We start from the raw sequence: 25,606 nt of genomic DNA, 5'->3' as shown, positions 1-25,606 counted from the left end.
ATGTTTTTCTTTACCTTGACTCTCTTCTTTTAGGCAACAATTCTATTTTAGAAGTAAAAAGGCAACAATTCTATCTTAGTCACCTTTGGAGCATAATCATGAACCAATTCATGACAAACTGTCCAATAACAAGAAGGAATCAAGCACCGATCCTGCCTTTCCTATATGAACAGGACCACCGGGACCAGCCAACTGAGGAGGGGCAGCCTGTCTCCCTAGCGGCATTCCAACAAATACATGAAAAAGAAATGGCAGAAGAGGATATTACCATTAAGGGGCCGAGGCATCGCGTGAGTGGGTTGCCAACATCACAGAAAGACGCACACAGGACATCATTGCCTTTGAATGAAAGAGTGCACCTTCTCCTCCATTCTTACCAAAGGGATTGGACATGAGTCTGGCCAAGGCTCTAGGTCCGGCTACCAGTTTGCAGGAGAACATCGACGGGGGGTGGCGGGAAGCAGGTGCAGGGGCCCCACGACTGTACAGTCAGCAAAATCCAGACCAAAAAAGCTCTGGGTCAAACAGCCCAGGATTTTCAGCAGATAAAGGGACAGGTAAAAAGAAGGGATGGAGGGGAGAAATCACTGTATTAAAAGGCTTAAAAGACACAGCCAGTTTCTAAAAATGGGTAAGATTTAAACTATCGTATTAAGAGACTGATAAGACTCAAGTGATAAAACTATAAAGACACGCAAGGAAGTCAAGCTACTGTTGGCCGGGAGACTGAGATTAGAACACGAACAAGCTTCAAGAGTGGCTGGCCACAGTTCCGTTCTCAACCTAGCTGGTGGTTTGAGGAATTTAACCTTATAATAACTCATTACTAAAACATCGATTTTGTGTGGTTTTCTGTATTTGCCTTATAATTCCTCAAAGTGTAAAAATTCAAAGACTTTACCGTGCTATCATAAATAGAAGAAATCTGTAAAAAGTATATATATACACACACACATATATATGTACATATATATAAAATAAAAGCAAACCAATGACCTAGAAACTGGTGTTTGCCAAAGCTCAGAACCTGAAGCGTGCTACTCTCTCTGTAGGGAAGTGTTAAAAAAGATGGTGCAGGTGTGCTGGCACCAAATGGAAACATTTCCCTTGAGGCACTCAGAATTAAAGCCAATTAAAAGGTGAATGTAATTTAAAATCTACGTACCAGCCAAAGTCACCCTTTGTGCCCAGAGCCATTTTGCACAGGGGTGTATGCACCGTACTTTGGCAAACACGACCCCAGCTCTTAGTTGTACCTGCAGTGGAGTGAAGGACGTTCTAGGAGCCCCATCACCCAGCAGATCCCAACAAGAGGCTGGTGGACCAAGTCCCTGCAGGGAATACTATACATACTTGCCTAAAATGTGTCCTCCCCTGATGGCCTGCGGTAGGGAGACTATCTGGGAATTAGAACTTGACCCCACCAGAAAATCATATTCTCACCCAAAGCGCAGATGCTGTAGGGGCAATGAGGGGACCATATGGGGACCCACTTGCTTCTGCAGGTTCTATCATATCCCCTACTGCCCTGTTTTGTGACTATCCTATGTCTGTTTCCTCTGCTCCAAGACCATGAACTTCCCAAAAACAGGACCTAGTTTGCTTGGCTCTCTATCCAAGCACTTCGTCAAAGCCAAGACAAATGCTGAATGTCTGTGAAATGAGTGAGTAACATCCACTGAACATCGACCTGGCCCCAAGCACTGTGTCAAATGCTTCTCGTGTATAATCTCATTTCCTCCTCACAGACACCTTGGATGTAGCTACTTTTAGCTCATCCATTTTACAGATGAGCAAACTGAGGCCAGAGGGGTTTTACAATTTGCCGAAGGCCACCCAGCGGTAAGTGACAGAGTCAGGATCTGAACCCAGGTCCCTCTGATCCCAAAATGTATCAAGAGACTTCTTAAAACAGGGAAGGAGCCAAGTTTCAGCTCTGCCTCTTTCACACAGGGCAGTTCTAAGCCCGATGTGTGGTCTGCACTGAGAAAATCCAGCCCAAGGCCAGTTTTGGATCTTTCTAGGCTGGGAGTGTGGAATTTAACTTAGCAGAGAACGGGACTTGGTGATGTTGGAGGAGAGAGGAAGTCCAAGCTTTAAATTCTATGCAATATACAAAAGCATCCCATCTCACACAAGGGGCAGGCTAAAATCAGCAAGCATAGTGAGAGTTACACAAAATCAAAATAATCTTCAAGAATCCCTCAAAGCATCTTCAAGTCACTGGGGCCATTGGTCCTTAGAGGCCCCAAAGGCAAGAATGAACTTTGTACCTTTTTGCATTTGGAGGCTGGCCACCACCCTTCTTAGGTATGGAGGCCGGGGTCTCATTTGAACAGGGAAAAGGTGAGAGGGTACTTAAAGAGATGGCCCTTGCTCTCGCAGATAGAGCCGGAATCACAGTTAATAGCAGATAGTGCACAAACGTCCCCTTTTCTTCCTGGGAGCCACAGCTCTGTGCTTACGAGCCCCTGCCTGGGACACTGGGCCCCCCACCTTGGGGGAGTCCTCTGAACGCTGTGTTCTCAGGCAACCCCTCCCTTAAGGAAGTCCATGCAACTGGCAGAATGCATGCGAGCGTTCATCTGCAGGGTCTGCAGGGCTGACTGTAACCATCTAAACACACACACCCTGTGGCCCTTCCCACTCGTTCCCATCTGCAAGCTCTGCTGTAACACTGCATATCGTAAGACCAAGAAAGTTGTCAGTCACTGTCCCCGAGTGACCTCTGGCTGAGACAGACCCTGCTCTGTTGGTTATTAAACCAATGGCCCGAGTTCCTTTATCTTCATTGAAACAGCATCTGCCTAGGGGAGAGCTTCTCAGCAGCTGCCTTGGAAACTCTCAGTGGCCTCCCCCAGGCACCCCATCTTCCTGTCTCTAGAATGGAAAGGGTCCAGATGTTGCTTTGGGGCAGGTGCTGTGGGGATAGCTTAGGCCAAAGCCTAGGGAAGCCCTGGGGACAGGATGGCCAGGAGCCCGGGCGAGTTACCATGGTCTGGAAGCAGGAATGCAGTTGGGTCAGGAACGGCGGCTTTCCAGGCAGGGCCAGCACCCGCTTCTCCACCATCGTGCACTCCACATCGTCATCCTGGATCACGACGTCCTTCTTCAGGATCTTCACAGCATAGAGCTCGTCCGTGCCTTTTCGCTCAGAGAGCATGACCTGGGAAAGAGAGGAAGCCTGTCAGGGTGGTTGGAAGGGCCTGGGGGGGGGGGGGAGCCATGTTCACTCAAATCCACTCCATACTCTGCCCAGATGCCCTCTGTGGACACCAGGTCAATGGATGACGTTGTCCACGGACCTCACACTTTGACTGGCTAAACCCAATCCGCAGGCAGGGTTCCAACAGCAACAAGAAGTATTGATCCCTTTGGGGCATGCACCAATGCCCAGTCACCAGCGCCAGAACAGAGACCGCCTGAGGGACAGAATCTTTGCTTGTTTTGTTCACTGGTGCAATAGTGCCTGGTACATAGTAGATGTTCGATAAATATTTGTTGAATGAGGGCTTGAGTGAATTCCTGATGACACTGAATGTGGAGCATTTGTTCCCCTTATTCACTCAATTATTTAATATTCATTAAGAGCCTGCGAAGCGCTGGGAATACGGCCATAAATAAGCAGGCATGTTCTCTGACCCTGCAGTCTTGAAGAAGAAAGACTTCAGATATTAATTACAGGGATGATTAGTGTAATATTTTAACATCCTCTCCCGCTGTCCTGCGGCTTCCTTTCATGCAGCTGTGGTCCCCATCCCAGCATGTTAATCGGTGTGGCTCAGGACACATCATGATTTCCACTGGCGATGGCTATGTCAGATGCAACAGTGGCCAGCAGGTACTGTTCTCAAGAAGCCTCTTAGAAGCAGCACGGGGCAGTACTGCATTGCATGAGACCTGATCAGGCCTGGGAGCTTCTGGGAAGGCTTCCTGGAAGAAGAAGCAATCAGTCTGAAATAAGAACTTACTACAGGCACTGTTGTGTCAGGTATTTGGCAGGTGATTACCTCAATCACCACTACATTTCTGAGCATTTACCAAAGTACCAGACAAGTAGTTTTCATTTGTTATTTCTCATTCCTTTGCATAAGAATCAAGAAAGTAGGTACCATTAAGAAACCTATTTTACAGGAAAGCAAGGCTCATGGAGGGTGAGAAGCCTGCCATACAGCAAATACACTTAGAGGCAGGGCAGGATTTGAACTCAGGTCTACCTGACTCTAAATGTCTCTGCCTTTAAATGTTCTACTTGCCCAGAGCTCCAGAAGAATCCTCGAGGAGTTTAGGTGGTCAAGCAAGTAAAATGCTCATATCTGACTCAGCTGGAGGACCAGAGAATGCAACAGAGCCCTAAGGCCAGAGGGAGGGATACCTAAAAGGCTCTCCGAGGCAGGAGGGCAGCTGGGCACACTTCCTTCAGCTCTTATCCTAATGGCAAGAGTCTGACTGCATGGAAGCTTCCAGGCTGAGCCCACTGGCTCACAGAGAGGCTCCATTTCCTGCTCTCACCATCTCCTTTCTCATCACAGCCAGGGTAGCCATGGGCAATGCAGACTCAGGAATTTAAAACATCTAGTAAGAAAGTTCCTGGTGCACACTTCCTCTACCAGAGGACAGTTGTCAACTTCTTCCCTCCGGCCCCACCATAGAAATAAGGGTTGCCAAGCTGAGTGGGTCCTACCTGCTGCACATTTACTCAGTCCCCATGCACATCTGCCAGCCCACGGGGCACAGTGGGGCTCAACGTGCTGGGCTGTGTCCTTAGTGTGTTTCCCATCTCCCCTGTTCTCTCGTCGGCCCTCAAGGGCCGTTTTCCCTCCCCCAGCCCTCGCCAAGGCAGAGATGATGACTACAAGAGGCCAGTGTTCTAAGATGTAAAGAGTCAGGTGGAGATAGGGGTGTTCTGCTCCCAGATTCTAGAGAAGGCTGGGGATGTGGCAATTGCAGGGAGGAGGCAGGGACGTGACTTGGCCAGAAGACACATGGGTAGAGGGGCTGAAGGTGGAAAGAAGAGCCTTCAGCTGAGGAGACCCCCTGAGTATAGTAAGAGGGGCTCAGTGCTGAGCCGGTTTCAAGTGTGGACAGCCCCACTGACCCATCACCACTGATCAAAGCATCATCTAACTAACAATCCTGAATACTTGTAAACATCCCCTCCTCAACTGTCCAAGACAGAGGAGAGGGGCCCTGGACACCCCGAATGCCGATGCAGTCATGATGGAACATCTTAGCCCCCTGCCTGGAGGAGAAGCAGGACAGATGGCTGGGAATTCTCCAGGCACCAGGGGCAGGGGGGACATCCTACAGTGGTTTCAATCATCCCCACTTCACAGATAAACAAACTGAGTCTCAGAGACATTAACCCGCTCGAGCTAACAGTTGCTCTAAAAATGCAGCTCTGCCCATGCTATTCAAGTGCATGTAATCCTTCAGGGACTCCCACAAGCCACATAATTCCATGACTACATCCTCTTCTTTCCTTTCCTTTGAATATTCTATCCCCACCATCTGCAGTGTCCAGAAAATCAAAGATTCAGCTCTGATGCTACCTTCTCTAACCCTCAGTGATGCACTTAGACCAAATGGGCACCAGGACTGTCTTGTACCTTTGTCAGTTACTTTGACACAAGTTTCCCAAACTTCAATCAGTCATTCATGTGCCTTTTTTTAAACATCTTTTCCTATCACCTAAACTGGTATTCGCTTAGTATTTTAAAAATCTAGTCATATTTTTACTGAACTAAATTTATCTGAAAAAGGAAACTTTGGATCACCACTATTAATGGCAAGCCAGTATCACTAGCCATAAATGGAAGATCAGCATAAAAATAAATAAAAGCAAAGCAGTGCTAGGAAATTCTAGCTAGCTACTGCTAGCTGCTGAAGGTTCCAAGCCAGCCCCTGCGTGTTCTCCTTGTTAAAGGAAGAAATGGTGTTAGCAAATGTTAGAGAACTATTAACAGCATACATATTGTCATCAAAAGAGATTTTCTTGTTCAAGTAATTAGAAAGATTGAAAGAAAACATAAAGAGAGCGTAACCTTATCATGATGTGATTTAATTTTAATATCACATCTATGTACCACCTACAATTTCAAGCACAAAACTAAAATCGTCTTGCAAATCATCAAAGCTATGTGCTTCACACCTCAGGAGAGAGTGTGGTATTTGCAGAAATCATTTTTTACGTCAATCAACAGGGATGTGTAAAGATTCTGGTGCCCTCCTGTCCTAAGCAACATGGGTAGAAGGAAGAATAAACCAATACCAGATAGCACCTCTAACATCGTGGGAGTGGTATGCAAATGAGACAAGGTCAGGAAATTCCCCCATATTGGTTGGAGGAGAATAGAAATGACATACATGAAACACAGATAACGATTTAGACATAGAACTGAATCAGATTCTAGAGCAGGGGTCAGGAAGCTTTTCCCGTGAAGGGCCAAATAGTAAATATTGCAGGTTTTGCAGGGCAGTCTTTGTATCAGCTACTCAACTCCGCCATTGTAGTGGGAAGGCAGCCATAGACAATACACAAATGAATGGGTATGGCTGGGTTCCAATACAATTTTTTTTGTAGGGGGCGCCTGGGTGGCTCAGTTGGTTGAGTGTCCACCTCTGGATTTTGGCTCAGGTCATGATCTCTGGGTTGTGAGACTGAGCCCCACACAGGCTCCATGCTGGGCATGGAACCTGCTTAAGATTCTTTCTCCCTCTGCCCCTCCCCACTCACTTGCTCTCTCTCTCAAAAAAAAAAAAAAAAATAAAAAATTTTTTTTTTAAATAAAATTGGGTGATGGTTAAATGTCCACTGACAGGTGAATGGAGGAATGGATAAAGAAAATGGTGTGTGTGTGTGTTACAGTGGAATATCATGTAACCACAGAAAAAGAATGAGATCTTGCCATGGGTGACAACATGGATGGACCTAGAGAGTATTGTGCTAAGTGAAATACTTCAGACAAAGAAAGACAAATACCATATGATTCCACTTACATGAGGAATCTAAAAAACAAAACAAACAGACAAAGCAGAAATAGACCCATAAATACAGAGAACAAATTGATGGTTGCCAGAGGGTAGGGGGTACAGGAATAGACAAAACAGATGAAGGGGATTAAGAAATACAAGCTTCCAGCCACAAAATAAGTATGTCATAGGGTTGAAAAGTGCAACATAGGGAATACAGTCAACAATATTGTAATAACGTTGTGTGGTGATGGATGGTAACACTGTGGTGAGCAGAGCATAGTGTATACAGTTGTCAAAACACTTGTTATACACCTGAAACTAACAGAATATTGTGTGCCACCTATACCTCAATAGGAATGAATGAATGAATGAATGAATGGCGATGGGCTGGGTACCAGTTGTTTGCTAGAACACGTGTTTTAAGGAAGTTCAGGAAAAACAGAAGTTCCTACATAATCACAGTGGCAGCAGTTTAATTTGGAAGCCAATCCTAGCATGCCTTTAAATTCTTCCAACTCTTTATTATAAGAACCTTCTGATTGGGCAGTGGGCCCACCTGGCCACAGCGGATTGGATCAGAGGTAGCTCCTGACCTAAGCTGAGCCAATCAGATTCTCTCTCCAAAGAATTTGCAGTTGGATACTGGGCCAAATCAGCCCTGCGCCCCTGAAGAGAGAAACACACATATCTGCCTAGAGTGGTACTTTTCTACCACATGCAGGCAAAGAAGAAACTGATATTGGGGGAAATGAGCAGAGGCGTTGCTTTCCAGGGCCTGGGTTCCAGTTTCTCATGAGGCATGGCTGTTTCCCACTGAAAAACTCCATCTCCCTCCAATAAAGTGATCATTTTTATTGATATTAGTTGGAACAGATTTCTGTTACTTAGGGATCTTGTAAGACAAAATTTGTTTGAGTGGCTCAAATTCTTAATAAAAATTAAAATGTCAGGTAGCCAAATAGCAGCAGCAGGTTGGTATGCAACCAAAAACAAGGCAGGTTCCACTCTCCTAAAGGATGGTACTTCTCTCAGATCCCCTAGGGGTACTTGTTTATGATACAGATCCCAAGCACTAGAAGCTCCGCGCTGTGACCTGGTAGTCTGCATTTTCACAAGCGTCTCTCCTCCCTGTGACTCTAATCACCAAATTTGTTGACCTGTAGAACACTGAGGTACTATCAAAATCGATTCATTGAATACGGTGTTTAGGCAGTATCCACAGGTCAAACAGACTCCTTCTGTCTTGATTTTCCGAACACCTTCTCAGCAGTCATTAACGGGGGTAAGAAGGAAACTTCTCTTTGTTCCATGATATTCTCATCAAGCTCTTCTTTCCAATAGGAACTTCTCTGGCCCCTCTTGGATGCCTTTTTGAGAGCTGCTTTCCTCATGCCATGAAGGAAGTGATATTCTGCAGTGCTTAGAAAGATTTGATACTTCTCAGGCAAGAGGCAGTCTATGCCCTCTCCCCTTGAACCTGGGCAGATCTCTGCGACTGCCTCAATGAACAGGATATAGTGAAAGTGGTCCCCTGTGATTTCTGAGGTCGTTGCTTCTCCGTTTCTCTTGGGACATCTGCCTTTGGAGCCTTGGCTCCACCATGCTTGGGAATCCAAGGAATGAGACCACTTGAAGAAGTCCTGGGATTACATTCCAACACCCCCCCCCCCCCCCCCCCCCCCGTGCTCCAGTCTCAGCTGTCCCAGCTCCGCCCCCTGCAGGAGAGAGCCTGAACCACGATCCACCAGCGAGCATTCCCAATTCCCAATCCCAGGCCCACAGAAACCACAAGAGATAATATATGTTGTCAACTTTGAGTTTTGGGATCATATTTCATGCAGCAATAGATGACTGAACAGGTTCGTCTAAGTTCATATGTCCATGAACATAACCCAGGGCTGCCAGTGTGGCCCCTGTTACCTTGGCTTGTTTAATCCTTGGGTGTGGTTGTGCACACTCTTTTCAATCAAATTTTTTTTTAAGGCTTCAATTAAGAGAAGCAAGAGAGATGGAATTCATTCTGCCTTCCAAATGTGTCATCTTTTCCAGTCCTATCCAGGATTTGGAAGGCGGGCCAATTCATCCATTCATTCAGTAAACATTACATGTCTAGGATGTGCCAGGCACTGAGATGGGCACTGAGGATGTGGAGTGACAAGCTCATGAAGCTCGTCCTCCTGCACGAGTAGTTACCAAATTCAGTTATGATTCAACTCCAGCAAGAGAAGTGCACGGGGCTCCGTGAGTATTTGAGTGGAGACCTAACCTGTCTTGTGGGTCAGCGAAAGATGCTCCGGGGAAGTGAGAGCTAAGCGCAGACCTGAATGATGAACAGAACTAGAGGCGTATTCTAGGCGGCATATTGCAGGCAGAGGGAGGAGAACAGTGCTCCCTTAGGATTAAACCATCTGAATCCACAAACCTTGGTCTAGAATTACTGTAGGAAGTGAGCATGCAAGCTCTAGAACTCAGATTCTGGATTCCAATTCCCAACTGCCTGAGACAGAGCAAACAACTATCTCTAGCAGAACAGGAGAGCTCCAGCAAAGAGAGCGGCGCTGGCACCAAGCCGGAGACTGGACAGGCAAGAGGTGGTGTTCAGAGGCAATGATGAACAAAAGTGATATTGGAGGGAGGGTCATCCTGGGAAGGGGGTGGGTCTTATGCAGTTGGTAATGATAACCACTCCCACTGCTTGCTCACGCTGCGCAGGATCTCATTTAATCCCCACACAAAGGTGGAGTGGGAACCTTTACTATCCCCACTTTGCAGACAAGGAAGCCAGGACTTAGGAAGCATGGTGACTTGTCCAAAGTCCCTCTACCAGGAAGTGAAACTTCTGGTGTCACCCATCTCCAGAATCTATGCTCTTAACCATATTCTATCTGATTCTCTGGACCTCAAATACCCAGTGCTCTGCTACAGTAAATTTTTTTGTTTTGAAAGAGAGAGAGAGAGAGAGAGAATCTTAAGCAGGCTCCACATTGAGTGTGGAGCCCAACGCGGGGCTCGATCTCATGACCTTGTGATCATGACCTGAGCCAAAATCAAGAGTCAGACACTTAACTGACTGAGCCACCCAGGGGCCCCGGCTATGGGAAATTATTTAAATTACTTCTTTAAATTATTTATTAAACTATTATTGCCAGAGTGTTTCAAATTCAGCTCCAGATCCCAGCCCTGCTCCTCGCTTTCCTACCCACCCCACCTGCTGAGGCTTGGGACCTTACAGGCTACTCCATGGCCACAGACGGAAGGGTCATTTCCTTTTTCCATTTCTTATACAACCACGAACAAACCATTCATTTACTTGGCGAGAGGGGCTTGGTGTGAGTTGGAGCCACAGCCGTGACTCCAGCTCATCCATCCACAAGTTCTTTCGGGGCTTCTGTGCCAGGCACGGTGCTAGGCATGGGTGATGAGGCCACAAGCAGGAAGGGTATGGCCCTGCTTTCAAGCATGAAGCGGCTTGGAGAGATCTTCCTCTCCCTGTGCCCCAACGAACTGGCACGGGAGAAGAAAATGGCAGAGAGACAGCCATTGCCGTGGCCACAGTGATGGCCACGTTCTAAAATGTCCCTTTAAGTGCCAGCGAGCTATTGCTTTTCATTAATTGTCCCATGAAGTTTCTGGAGTTTCCACTTCAGTTAATACCATCATAGAGGGCGTGGGCTGTTTGTTCAGCTGTCCCTCCATCTCCAGGGTGAGGATTCCAAACAGATTGAAAGGATGTGTTGAAGTGACGCTCTTATCAAACTCCAAGCCACATCTGTTACCCAAGAATCTTCTGGGAGAGATGTGATAAATAACAACGTTCCGGTGGCAGCAGAGAAAATGTGGGAAAGTAGCCCAGGGATCCTGGCTGCAAAGTTTGTTGTGCGCTGAACTTTATTGGTGAATCCAAATGGCAGAACGTGCCCGGAGTCCTGGCCTCTGGCCACAGGAAGGTGTCGCATACTGGTTAGGGCATGGGGTTTAGAGTCAGAGGACCCAGGAGCTGTCCCAGTGCCACCACACACTAGACGCACGACCCTGGGAAAATCACTTAACTCTTCTTCCTCTGGACATAGGAACAACGATAATTCGCTTTTGGTGGTAGTGCGGGATCTTGGTGGGATAAAGTGAGCAATGTGCACACCTTCACTCAGCACCCCGCAGGGCAAAGGATGAGAGCTTAATACCTAGCAGTTGTCCTAGTTTCTTGGGGCTGCCATAACAAAGAACCAGAAACTGGGAGGCTTAGCACCACAGGATTTTATTCTCTCATAGTTCTGGAGGCCAAAAGTCCAACATCAAGGTGTTGGCGAGCACACTTCCTTCTAGAGGCCTCTGTCTAGATTCTCATGGAGAATCTGCTCCATGCCTCTCTCTCCTAGCTTCTAGAGGTTGCCAATAATCCTCTCTGCCTGTTTTCATGTGGCATTCCTTCCCAGGCCCCTGAGTCTGTGTCCAGATTGGCTTTTCTTTTAAGGACACTGGCCACTGGATTAGGGTCTACCGTAACTGAACTTGATTACACCTGCCAAGACCCTCTGTCCAAATACGGTCACATTCATACAGATTGTATTAGTACTTAGACATATATTTTGGGGGAAGACAATTCTATCCACTATAGTAGTTATCATCAGTTTCACCTTTTCAGACAATGATCGGGATGGGGGGCCTGCTTATGATCCTTGCCCACCAGCACCAATGTCCAGTTCTCAACGGGCTAAGGAGATTTGCCCTGCAGGGACTGTGGTCCGCGCACTTACCAATGTGCGAAGGTAGGCATAGTTAGGGACCAAAGACCCTGCTCCCTGTTCCCCCAGCTTCTACGGACACCTGCCAAAAGTCCAAAGCCAAATTGAGTCTCTCTTAACTCCTCTCAGTTACGTCCCTCGTTCAATACATCAGCAAGTTCTGTCAGCTCTTCATTCAAAATGCATGCCCTATCCAACCTCCTTGCTGATCTAAGCCACCACAATCCTGAGTCTAGTCTCCTGAATTGTCTCTTCATTATTCTTTGCCTCCCCGCTACTTGTTCCCCACCAACACGTGCACTCTGTTCCATGTACCTCAACAAAGCTTTAAAACTCAAGTGGGTCCCTGTTCGCTCCACCCTCCTAGGATCTTCCTCTCTTCCCACTGCACTTAGGACTCTTCCCCCGGATATGCCCAAGTTTGCTCCCCTATCTCCTTGCAGAGGTCCTCCCTGACCACCTTCTTGAAAGTTACAGCCCCGATTGTCATTCCCCCTCCCTTTCTTCTACTTGGTTTTCCTTCATAGCACTCACCATACCTGACGGCATAGCAATCTCTTTATTTTCCTCCCTCCCTAGACGTAAGTTCTAGGAGAGCAGGTCTTTTGTTTGAGTTGTTCACTGGTGTATCCCTAACATCTAGCACCTAGTAGACTCTCAAGGAATATTTGCTGGATAAATGAATGAAAAAGTCCAAGTGGGGGGAAGTAGCTTAAAAAAAAGAAACCCTAGATCTGGGCCACTAGAGATCTCCAGTGACTTCGGTCTCAGCATTGTTTAATTTGTATATGGCTATTTCCAACCCACATTTCACAAAGAACTTGAGGTAGCATTCAAGATTACATAATATAAACATTTGGATTTTATGGCATGTAAATTATACTTCAATAAAGGTGATTAAAAATGATCATACCCCATAGAGTAAGTATGTGTGTGTATTTTCTCTCTTCCTTCCTCTCTCTCTTTCTCTCTCTCTCCCTCTCTTTCTCCCTCCCTCCCTCAGCTTCCTGGAGGCCAAAGCAACCAGAAACACATGAAACATAACAAAAGTTCATATTTCCTTTAAGGAAAAATCACTTTTTGAAGAGAAAAATAAGCTTTCCCTAGAACTTAGGTCTAAAAGAAATGTCTTGCATGGATCTTGAACATGTAGTGCTATAGTGGATGACGTTCCTAACAACATCCCTACCACAGGGGCGGGAAAGGAGGAGGAGGAGGAGGAAAGACCAAGCATCTAGCATTGTCAGAACATGCAAGCTCAGCTACCATGCTGGGATTGGGAAAAGATTCTAATTTGAACTCAAATGGTACACTGAAAAGAGAAAGAGAGAAACTTGGGGCTCATAGGGCCCCCAAACTCCAATCTGGGAGAAGAGGATGGGTAAGGTGCTTGAGCTGAGGTCAGCACGGGACAGGGAGGCAGAAACAAGTTAAAGGCCGGTGTGGACACTGTCCGCCCACTGCAGACCCCCAGACACCCCCCCACGCCCACACCACGAGGGAGTAGTCTTGTGCACCAGGCTGGGGGTAGGCGTTGGGAGCTTGTCTGCTGTAAGGTGTGCCTCCTCCTTTATTTTAGGGTTCCATCTTTTCGAGGGTCACCCCTGCTGTCCGGGCTGTCCCCTGTGGGTTTCACCGAGCCCCTCAGAGGCCAGCAGAGGGTACTTTCGATCAGCTCAGCTCTAAGTTTTGTTTTTTTTTTTTTTTAAAGATTTTATTTATTTATTCGACAGAGATAGAGACAGCCAGTGAGAGAGGGAACACAAGCAGGGGGAGTGGGAGAGGAAGAAGCAGGCTCATAGCGGAGGAGCCTGATGTGGGGCTCGATCCCATAACGCCGGGATCACGTCCTGAGCCAAAGGCAGATGCTTAACCGCTGTGCCACCCAGGCACCCCAGCTCAGCTCTAAGTTTTAAGGCAGATACGAAGCCCCCTGACTCCTTCCCATCCTTGGCTGGGGTTTGCCTCGCGTGCCTGCACCAAGCTCTTGTTTCTCCAGGACGCACATTAGAATTCCCTGTGAGCTTTTAGAAGCTGATGCCTGGGCCACACTCCAGACCCATTAATCAGAATCTTCTAAATATTGGGGGCCTTCTTGTGCCAGGCCTGGTCTGTCCTGGGGAGGACGCAGTGGTGACTTGGCAGGCCATCTGGATGGTGGTGGAATTAGGGGCTGGAACCCTGGGCAAATGCCATCCGTCTGCCCTTCCAAGGGTGTTCACTCGCTTGGCCATAGGATTTTGAGAGAAATTTGGGTGCAGCCGAGTTACAAAATGAAGGGGAGCTTCAGCATCCTCATCTTGACAACATGACAGGTATCCTGACAAGCTCTTCAAGGGAAGCATGAGATTGTGATACCAACAGAGTCTGACGAGCTGGAAGTCTGCATCTAATTAGAACAGTAAAATCACAGTGGTACAGGCTCGGCTCTGTAATCATGAATTCAAAGCCTGACTGTCATGTGCTTGCTGTGTGATTGTGGGCAAATTACTCCATCTCTCTGAGTCTCAGTGCCCTCACCCATGAAAGGGGCATAATGACAGCTCCTCCCCCACAGGGCTGTTGGGAGAGCCAATGACGGAACGCAGGGAAAACTCGGTGCCCAGCCTGCAGCAAGCCACGCTGCGAAAGCAACAGCCGACTCGGGGAGCATGAAAGAGATGCTCCAGCGCCTTCGGTGGCTATGGAGGCTGTCACTAACCTTCCCCAAAAGAGACAAATAGAAAGGCAGAAAGCTGAAGCAATAGACCCAAATTTCTGCAAAATAGATTTCCCAGGAAATATGATGTAAAGTCGGGCATGAAAGCAAGGTCCTACTGTCTGTGCTTAGATGTGGGGCTGGCACAAGCCCTCTGCCAAAGGCTAAGAGGACGCTCACTCAGCGAGCTGCATGCTCAGGGTGGACAAGGCTTCCCTATGGAATCAGCAGACCATCTGTCTTCTTCTACAATTCCACATGGGGGAGGGGCAATATGCCTGGTTCCTAGGCCATCACAGACTCAACCAATGTGTGGAGGTTCGCCAAAGCCGTCCCTTGGACCAGGCCAGGAATAATAAAGAGTTGGCTCAAGCCACTCAACTCTTGGTAACCAGAGGCCTGGAATGGGGGGCAGATCCATATTAACCCAGAAATCTTGTAGCATGTTGGATGTGGGGTTAAAATGCAGACAAGTGTCCATCAATCCATGGGGCCACAATGATGACCTGAGAGCATAAGGCATGTGAAGAGCTTCTCGGATAGAAAGAACTGAAGGCACTGTGCTCGCCGTGCTCGCCGTGACCGATGAATCGCGTGCCTTTAGGGGCTTTCCCTATGTTCAACTTTCACCAGACGCGAAGATGTCCTAACATGCTCTAGGTTATCTTGAAGGCTCCAATTTTGACTCTCCAAAGCGTATTCTTATCGTTCAAACTTTGGATCAAATTTCCTAAGCGCATATGTCCGCACATATGTGTGTTTAGGTTTTATTTTTAATGGTGGTCGGATTAATCAAATATGAAGTCATGTGATTTGGGGGAAGCAAATGCCTTTGCCTCCAGGAGCAAACTGGAAATTAACAGTCTAGAAATGATTTCTGGCAACTGGGGAGAACTGCTAATTGAAGAAGTACTTCAGGAAAAACTGAAAAGTGATACAGTGGGGAAAAGATGTTAATTGGGAGTTAATAGTGTGGATCGGGGTAGGACTTGGTGGGTACCATCTCTAAGCTGGCCAGACAAAAAAAAAAATAAAAGCTGGGATACTCAGCGTGCAGATCAACTCAGATGATACAACTTGGTTATTTCATGATTTATTATGTAAGGCTTTCCGTATTTAAAATAAAATCTCTTTATATGGTTACATATGTATGATTCCAACTATATGACATTCTGGAAAAGGCAAAACCATGGAGACAGTAAAAAGATCAGTGGTTGCTAGGGGGTAGGGGGGCGGGAGGGATGAATAGGCGGAACACAGGATTTTTAGGGCAGGGAAACTATTCTGTCTGATACTATAATGGTGGATACATGTCATTATACATTTGTCCAAACCCACAGAACGTACAACACCAAGGGTGAATCCTAATGTAAACTGTGGGCTTCGGTTGATAATGACGTGTCAGCCCAGGCTAATCAACTGTAATGAATGTACCGCTCTAGTGGGGGACGTTGATAATGGGGGAGATTAGCTGAAATTTCAGATCAGAGGTCAGGGTAACAGGTGCTAAGATTAAGCCTTTTAAAATGATGCCATGTGACACCTCAGATTTAATCAAGTTGAACTACTGCCCACTAAGCAGGGAGAGCTGAAGGAAGTGTGAAAGGAAGTTTAGAATGGAAGTCCTTTTAACCTAGTCAGCTCGGGGCATGCTATTGTTAAGCAAATGTCACTACTCTGAGGGAGGAATGACTCACAGCCAAGGCTGGGGAGGGGGGTGGGATAGTGGGGAGTAAGAGATTTTGAACCATGAAATGCCTAGCTCCCGTGTTTTCAATGATGTTTAGTTGGATTTAATTAAAAAAATTTTTAATGGTTTGATTGGGTTGTAACAAGAAATGCAAACATTTCCAAACCCTAGGCTGTCTCACTTCTAATTATTGAGATCATAGGATTGGTAATGATAATTGAGAGGTATCAACTCTAGTTATTGTAGCGTTCTTTAGAGACAGAAGCAATGCTCACGACATGTATGTTCAGTCAATTGTCTTTGAATCATATGTTATATTTGACAAGGCTAGATGGTTAAAATAAAAGCAGATTTAATTTGACTGTTTTTTCAGATGGTTCCCGGGAAAACAAACCAATAATTGATGCCTTTTACCAAAAGAAAATGCAGCGAAACCCTTAAGGGTCCGTCATTGATTTGAACAATTAGGTTGCACAAAGGAAGCCTGTTTCTCTATAATCTGATCTGCCCTGGGTGCACAAGCCTCCCTTTGCTGGTGGTATTACAGGCTAACAGCCAACTGGGTTTCTCCGAGGCAGAAATCAAGCACTTTGAGCGCAGGTGGGCTGTGTGGCCTAATGGTTATGTACTCAGGAGCCAGACTCCCTGGGTTTGAGCCTGCATCCACTGCTGCATGAATCTGCAAGTCTCACGCCTGTCTCAGCCTCTACTTCCTCATGTGTAAAATGGAGCTAACAACAGTACGCTGCTCGGAAGATGAGGAAGGCATACAAAACGTCTAGACAAGTTCTCAATGCTCAAACTGTATCATCAATCTCTGCAGTGGTTTTCGGGGAGGTCAGGACATAATGTGGAACTGGACAGGAGGGGGCACTGAGACAAACTATGTTTAATCCTGTTAACTACCCATAATTGTGCATCCAAAATTTTTACTATGGGTGTTGGGTAATGACAGCCTACAGGCTTCTGCTATGATGTTTGTGGTAGAAAAAATTATGGGGTATGCTGTTAGAAACCAGGGATTCATCTTAACAGGACTGTGCATTTCTGTATGAGCGCATAAAGATGCAGTCTAGATGGATATGCGGAGGGCAGCAGGAACCGTGACAGCACAGTAATTGGACTAGTGGCCATGAATTATCGCCCGAGACAGAGCTTCCATGTTAATAGGCTCTAGCTGGCCCTTCGGTAGCAGGACTCGATTTAACTTTGTATTATTTTTCCCAAAGCGTAAGGCGACGTGTTCAAGAATACGCAGACTTAGAAGAAACTCCCACCTTGGCCTGCACACCAGACAGGCCAGTGATTTCCTTCCTACTCTTAGAGAAACTGCTCATACCACCTCTTCTTTTGGAGAGTCTGATTCTATTGCCCTTCCTGACAGATGGCTGGAAAAGCACCTCACTCCCCATGGCCACAGCTATAACTGGATCATGGGGATCCCTGAGCCACATTGGCCCATCAGCTTCTCTCTCCCGGGCCCATCAGCGTCTCTTAAAATTCTAGGTAAGTCTAGATTTGGAAACTAGACATTGAGAATTGGGAGAGACAGTAGCAAGAAGCAGGGATGGCAGCCTGGGTGCTCCCAAGAGGGAGGCCCTGGTTGTTGGTTTCCTGGAAGCGTCCTTGTTCTGGCTGTACTTCCTGCCTTTGGGTATCAATGAGATACAAAGAAACACACCACGTCTTTCTAATAAAGACCCCCTTTGCTCACTGTGGCTTGACAAGCTGCTTGCAGCAGGGCAGAGGCTTAGAAAACTTGAATTCCAGATATTTTCTTTCCCTCAACATCATTAATTTTGTCGGGGAAATGGACCCTTATAATGTCTTGTTCTGGAATGGACTCTACTCGGAGGAGTGAAGGTTGGGGCTGTGGAAGAACAGCAAGTCATTGCACTGAGGGGAGTCGTGGAAACAACAGGAGGGTGGAAGGGCCTCCCAACGATCCAGGAAGATGAGTTGGCAAAAACACGCTGCAATCAGAATTGCATATGAAAGACTGGGGGCTGGGAGGAAGGTGCCATCCCTGGGAGAGAACCAAAGAGAAGGCAGGAATCCAAGATCAGACAGCAAATGTCAAAAGGTTCCCTGGAAGAGGATTAAAGGAACAGGTAGCAAAGACTTTGAGCTGCCTGTGAACCATATGATAAAGGCGCTCACCATATGGTGCAAGAAGATAGCAACGCAGGTTCAGGGAAAGGAAAGTGCTTTTGTCTGTAGGATTATATAACCACGTCTAATGTATGTACGCGTATGTGTGCGTGTCACTCCACACCACTAATGAGATTAAAATTAGGAGACATTCCCACATCAGGAGCTCCAAGACTCAGGAAAGGCCTTTGTTATGGGTTTGAACGAAACTGCTTTTTAATTTCCTCAGGCAATTTCTTCCTGTCTTAACTCAGGGCTGCGCTTGGTTCCAGCAGAAGACGCTGTAGTCTGGAGCTTGGAGCTCTGGATTGCTCTCTTGTGCAAGAACCCAAGGCTTGTGCTGCTGCAGCATGCTGCTGGCTCTCGGGGAGACAAGGCTGGAGGTTGTTGAGGATGCAGGGCTGGGGTGCTGGTGCTGGCAACTGGAACCCACTTTAGCTGGCAAACGAATCACAGTCCTGGGGGGGCCACAATCTTTTTAGGGGCTCATGAAAGCATTTTAGTTTCTTTCAAAACCACAAGGAAAAAATGGGCTTTTAGGTTGAAGAAAATGCTTTAACGTACTATATCAATACATTTGCCCTTATCATAATGCAGTCACATATCATTTTTAACTTTTTTTTCCACAGCAGGAAGAGGGACCCACAAATGCCATTAAGCAGCTCTGTAGCAGTTTTTACACTGCTGTTCCAAAAAATACCAGATTAGCAGTTTGGTGGAGATAAGCGAACCCAAAGCAGAGACAAATGCTGTCCAAGATGGAAAGATGCAACAGGAATCCCAAAACCTACTTTCAAGTCCTGGTCCTGCCTCCTTCCACTGTGGCTATTCGGCCTCTGTGACTTACAATGTCCATGTAAGTATAATAGGGTTAATGTCAGTACCCTACATACCTTGCAGGATTGAGGTGAGAATTCATATGATGTAATGCATGTAAATCCATAGCATGGTCCCAGGCAATTCCCATGAGCTCCATCAAAGTTAGAGACAACGGGGAAGGGGTGTGCGGAATTGGAGAGGGAGGAGGGGTGAAAGACTGGGTGCAGGTTAGGAGAAATGGAGGTCAAGGGCTGAAAAAGAACCAGCTGAGAAGTTACCACATGCACGAGAGATGCCTCCCCTGGCTTGGAGGATCCCATCAGCGAGGTCCACAGAATGGGGAGAAAGGCAGGGCTGGAAGGGGGAGTCCATTATCATGAGCCTTTTCTGGAATCCCTGTGATGGCTCAAAGGTCCCATGAGCATCTGCACATGGATAGGGGATTGACGGGCACAGTGATGGGGGAGAGCAGGCAATCTGGAGCCTTCTGTCAGTATGGGCATGCGCTTTGCCTAATGGCAGAGGCTCAGAGTAAAACCAAGGCATGTAAACTCTGCTTACACTCAGAGGGAAAAAGAAGAGAGGGGGCAAATGAGAAAATTAGAGGGAAAACTGTTAATCTCTTAGAACACGTCCATGATCTGGCGAGGTGACCACTGATGGGACCAGGAATGCAGGTGTTAAGTATCAAGCAATCAAGAGCACACGTATCTAAATCAAACCCGGTCTGTCAAATGCCACTGACCACCCGTGTGACTTTATCAAGTTCTTTTAACGTCTCGTCTGTCATTTCCTCATCTATAAAATGGGGATAATAGCGACTACACTAAAACGGAAGTATGAGTCAATACACAGAAGCTCTTACCACAGAGCCTGGTGTATAGTAAGGACTCAAATGTTAGGCGGTCATCACCATCATCACCACCACTATTGAAACAGATGTTCCATGAAGGCAGATACTTTTGTCTGTTTTGTTCACAGCCATTTCCTCTGCACCTACAAGAGTGCCTGGCACATAGTAGCTGCTCAATAAATACTTGTCCAAATGAATGAATCCTTAATTACACCTGTTGGTGAGCAGTTTATAAAAGTGAGAACATCTCCTGGGGGTGGGGCGTGGGTTCCAATCTCAGTCCCAGTTCCTTTCCCTCATGTCTGCCCTCTGCTGTCATAAGTAGCCACCATGCCTTGTGCTCAGATCTGGAGACGAAGGAGCCAGGAGATCACTGATAAAAACTGGGAGACCTGTGTTTCAGAATTTGCTGAGGGTAGAAGTCATAGTGCAAAAGGATATGGTGTGGGTGGGGAGGAAGTGGAGGCAGCAAATCTCAAAAGGGTAGTTTCAGTCTCTGGATATATTCAGTGAGGAAAGGATGGAGAAGGGAGGGTCAAGATCACAGGAAAGATTTTTAAGGATACAGGAAATGTTGAGCATGCTTCTCATCTAAAGGAAAGGATGGGCAGGACAGGGAAGATCAGACACTTTCTGTACCTTCCAGATATGCACAGAAGAAAGAAGCAAAAGAACTCATGCTCTTAAAAAAAAAAAAACCAACAATAGTAATTGAAGTGCCAAATTCTTGTGTGAACATAAGATCTTTAAGACAGTTTTTCACAAAACGGGGCACTTGCACCATCAGCAGTATAAGGACAAAAGCAATCTTCTTTTAATAAATTCTCCTAAAACGGTATTAAAATAAATATACAAGTGGTAGATCAAGCCTGTGATTTTATATATATTCTTTTTTAGGGCAATGTTAAGAGAAGAAAAAGAAGTTAATTAAATCCATTTAAAGAAAAATATTTAGGGGCGCCTGGGTGGCACAGCGGTTAAGCGTCTGCCTTCGGCTCAGGGCGTGATCCCGGCGTTATGGGATCGAGCCCCACATCAGGCTCCTCCGCTAGGAGCCTGCTTCTTCCTCTCCCACTCCCCCTGCTTGTGTTCCCTCTCTCGCTGGCTGTCTCTATCTCTGTTAAATAAATAAATAAAATCTTTAGAAAAAAAAATAAAGAAAAATATTTAAGATAGTAAGGAGGTATGTACCGGGCAAAAATAAATAAATAAATAAATAAATAAATAAATAAATAAACAAACAAACAAACAAACAAACACATGCATGAATAAACGAATATTTGGGAAACTTGGGTAAGGCTATATTCAACCCTGTTGTATGCTCTGAATTTTGAGCTAAAGGGACGGACATCAGCACCTTGGACAGTGACACGAACATTCAAAATCTCTAGGGGTACCTTATTGAAAGGGGCCACTTCCTAACCCTCAAGTAGCCTCCATAGTGACACTCGGGCACTAACGTCACCAGCCTCCTGGGCATTATTCCAGGAAAGTCAAGCACTTGGAGAGGAGGCTGAATGGTGTCTCACCTCTCAGTTTTTTATTTTAAACTTTCTTAGATACACACAGAGCAACAGACCTGGATGGGACTTTTTCAAGACTTAAGTGCTATACCTGGGCACCCAGTTTCTAAGGACTTTCTGCTTTTTCCTTTTAATTTTATAAGCTGCTGACTTCTTCCTACTTGATTTATTCCTGGCTTATGCTATGCTTCAGGAAAAGCAGCACTAACACCTGGCATGTTCCATGACTTGAACACAAGGAAACGTCACCAAGAAGAGGAGTTTGAAGTGTTTTGTTTGTGGAGCATGATCACCTGGGAGTTCTGAGGGCAAAAGTCAGCAGGTCTTTTGTGTCCCCAAGAAAAATTCCATCCAGAGCTGAAAAGTACGGAGTGTGGCTGATGCTACTAGATTTTCCACCAAAATTGTTCTCCCAGCCTCCCTTGCACTGAGGCATGGCCATGTGACTAAATTCTCCCTAATAGAGTGTAGGCAGAAGTGATGGGTGTCACTTCCAAAGCAAGACTTTTAAGAAGCAGCTTGTACCTCCTCCATACTTCTCCCCCTCCGCCCTCGGAATGTAGACAAAAACAAGGCAGTAGAGATTAATGGAGTCATAGAAGATGGAAGGAACCTGGGTCCCTTAACCACCATATGGAGAGAGTGGGTGAGGTCAGGAACACCCATCTCAGACTATCACATGAATGAAAATTAAGCTTCCATAGTGTCAGCACCAGTGTACATTTGGGGGTCTACTTGTTATGGCAGGTGAATCTACCCTAACTATTAAAGGAGCTTAGGCACCCTGGCCATCACACAGATCAACCAAGCCTGGCTCGAGGACGGGGTCAGGAAGAGGAGACCTTCTGAGATTTCATGGACTTGCCCACTTCCATGATGCAAAGCTAACTTAACTCATCCTTCAGGTACAGCCCAAGAGCCACTTTCTCATGGAAGCCTTTGCTGACTTCCAGCTAGCGCCAAGCCCACCCCTGCAGGCTCTCACAGCACACGTCAAACACCACAGTTGCATGTTAATATCTATTAGTGTGATTTCTTGACTAATGTTTATATTCCCACTGCATTTTAAAGTATGCATTTTTCAAAAACTCATAGAATGATACATTGCTCTGTACATTTTGTTGTAGGTAAATTTTACCTTAAAAATTACCAAAACCAAATATTGAATTGGCTAAATGATATTTATGCGGAAGCATTTAGGGGTAAAGCGTATCAGTGTCTGCAAGTTGCTTTGAAATGCATTAAAAATGACTTGATAATGGGGTGCTTGGGTGGCTCAGTCAGTTAAGGGTCTGACTTCAGCTCAGGCCATGTACTCAGGGTCCTTGGATTGAGCCCTGCGTTGGGCTCCCCACTCAACAGGGAATGCTTGTCCCTCTCCTTCTGCCCCTCCCCCCTGCTCATGCTCATGCTCTCTCTCTCAAATAAATAAATAAAACCTTTTAAAAAATGGGTTGACAGAGAGTCACACAGAGGGACAGATGTGTGATAAAGCAGAACCAGGCAAATGCTAATTGTAGAATCTAGGCAGTGGGTATTATGGATATTCACTGTGTAATTCTTTCAACTTTTCTGTATTCACAATTTTTTTCACAATAAAATATTGGGAGAAAAGTTCAGTGAGAGTAGGGACCAGGAATATATTATATGAAAAGAATTATTCTATGTATATTTCATATTACTGATCATAGTGCTCTATGATTTGCTTCTGTTTTAATTGATATTGTGTCATGGACATCCTTCCATGATGACAGACAAGCAGACAGACAGAGATAAGAGAGACCTCATTCTTTTGAATATATCATGGATATACCGTTAGACATTGAACTTTCACATTATTGACGAACATTTGGACCATTTTCATTTTTTTTTCTATTACCAATCATCTTCCATGACAGAGCTTTTACGTAGACTTTTGTGTTGTTGGATTTGGACTTCTTTATGTTAGATCTATGTCCACCACAGCAGATACCTGCCTCCCCTTGCTCCCCACCCCATTAGCATAGGACCTTCCATAGGCAAGAGTCAGGCATATAAAAGAATAAGAGCGCTCCATTCAAATTTCTTGGCATAACTTTTAAAAAAGGGTTGGGTCATATAAATCACAAGCACATCTGAAGTCTCAGAAGACAGGCAATACTAGCATTAATTACATGTTTACTGTGGCAGCATTTTCGGATTAGAAGAATCAGGTTTATGATGTAGAGAGCTGTATTCATGCTCTGTACATACTTTATCAGGTACTTGCTGAGTTTACCTTACAGGGTCTACTCATGCAATCAAACCAGGCAGAACGTAGCTGCCCAATTTATATATTTGGAGCATAAGTCTACCTCCAGTAATCCCTTGAAAACCACAGAGGTTGAATTCTTGAAAAGTGTAGTGGTTGGTAAAGCTGAAGACAAAGATTCAAGGGATCATTAAAAACAGAGGGTGCAACTCATCATAAGAAAAAAGAATTATAACCTGGATGGGGACCAATGTTGACCAGACTTTGTGGTGATCATTTCACAATATATACGAATATTGAATCATTATGTTGTATACCTGGAACTAATGTTATATGGCAGTTAGACCTCAGTAAGAATAAATGAGTGAGTGAGTGAATGAATGAATGAATGAATGAAACATAAATAAATAAAATAGAGCACGAAGGATAAAACTAGAAAGAAAAACATTAAATAATCAATGACCAATACATTTGAATGCTCTGTTACAAAAGTTCTAGAAGGCATCTATAAGTAAGCCAGGCATGCCAAGAAGCTATGCTCTGACAAGATAACCCTTCCAGGTAAACATTCCCACCTGGCCAGGCAAGTAAACTCTCCAAATTTTCCTTCATTTCAGAGTTTTTGAAACGGGGCTTACTCATTTGGAACTCAACTGTCTTCATGCCTGCTTTGCCTTGTTTTATTTCCACAGGTCTTAGCAAAAGGCATGTGTCACTCCCTAGTCACCCCACAAATGATGGTGGTGCTTAAGAGCACATTTTTCTGGGCCAGATCTGATCCAGTGGACCTGCGGGAGGAGGGGGTGAAGGCATCACCCCAAAGACCAATCTCTCCCCTCTTTGGAAGGAGGAGGGCCACTACTGTGCTGTGGTGTGCTGTTTAAATGGGTCAATCTCTATACCTGGCAAGACGGCTGGATGTTTAACGTAGGCATTCAAATATAAAAACCACATTAATTTAAAACCACGGTGGGCAACACTGGAGTTGCAAAGGATTACACTCTGTTTTAAAGGACCATCGAGGTTTTTTTGTGATTCTGTCTGGCTCTCATGACATACTGTTGTTCTCATCTGTGATTTGTTTGAGGCCATATCCCCAGCCTGGAATAGAAATCTCAATTATTGTAGCGGTTTCCATGGAAACATATGATCTATTTGCTCTCATTTCCTCACTGTTCCCCGATGACCCATTCTCCCACTTCTCCACCCACCTCCCCAATCCTGATCTTTTCCATAATGCCTACTGGCACTTCCATTCCTCAATCAAAAACTCTCCAACCTATATTGCGAAGTGACCGGAAAGGTGCAGAACTACGTGTTAGAGGATGTGAACCCCTGCAATAACAAGGACAACAATAAAAATGCATATTTATATGTGTTAAATTAGCACATGGGAATGGGAAACATGCAAATTAGATGAACACAATGTTTGCCTCTGGAGGGCAGTAGCAGTGACCAGGCACAGAAAGGTGTGGACTTGGGTGGGAGCAGGTGTCTCAATGTTTATCCTTTCCATACAATTTTAATTACGAACCATATGAATACATCACTTATTAAAATTATAATTTAATTCCTACAAACTCCCCAACTGGCCCACATTATTAGAACCCCTTCTTCCTTTAGGCCACATCCATCCTTATCATCAAGGCAACCCACCCATCTTTGGAATCTAAGTGCCCCTGGTCTTCCTAGCACTTTAAATCTCTTGACCTCACCCATTTGTTTTTTTCATCCCTAGGCTTCTAGACTCCTTCTTTCCCGCCCAAGGTTATGACCCTCTTCCTGCTCTGACTTCCTTTCCAGCCTGGTCTAGACGACATTTTTATTCATTCATCCAATACATTTTTACTGAGCACCCACTAAACGCAGGTTCTGTTGGATCTGCAATGGGCATCTCTCTCTTCCCAGAATCCTTAACTCTCTTA

At 45.6% G+C, this 25,606-nt stretch overlaps 1 protein-coding gene across 2 annotated transcripts in view; it reads right to left on the bottom strand.

The window, feature by feature from the left end:
- The window catches only part of PRKCB (protein kinase C beta), a 315,746-nt gene that overhangs the window by 56,988 nt on the left and 233,152 nt on the right, over positions 1 to 25,606 (bottom strand). For both annotated transcript variants that reach the window (XM_026515615.4, XM_026515616.4), the window contains exon 10: positions 2,993 to 3,166. In XM_026515615.4, the coding sequence (XP_026371400.1) occupies positions 2,993 to 3,166 (174 nt within the window). The remainder of the gene's footprint in view (positions 1 to 2,992; positions 3,167 to 25,606) is intronic.

The sequence above is a fragment of the Ursus arctos genome, unplaced genomic scaffold (assembly GCF_023065955.2).
Source record: "Ursus arctos isolate Adak ecotype North America unplaced genomic scaffold, UrsArc2.0 scaffold_2, whole genome shotgun sequence".
Taxonomy (NCBI): domain Eukaryota; kingdom Metazoa; phylum Chordata; class Mammalia; order Carnivora; family Ursidae; genus Ursus; species Ursus arctos.
The sequence above is the reverse complement of the archived record's forward strand: the minus strand, read 5'-3'. Positions and strand labels throughout refer to the sequence as shown.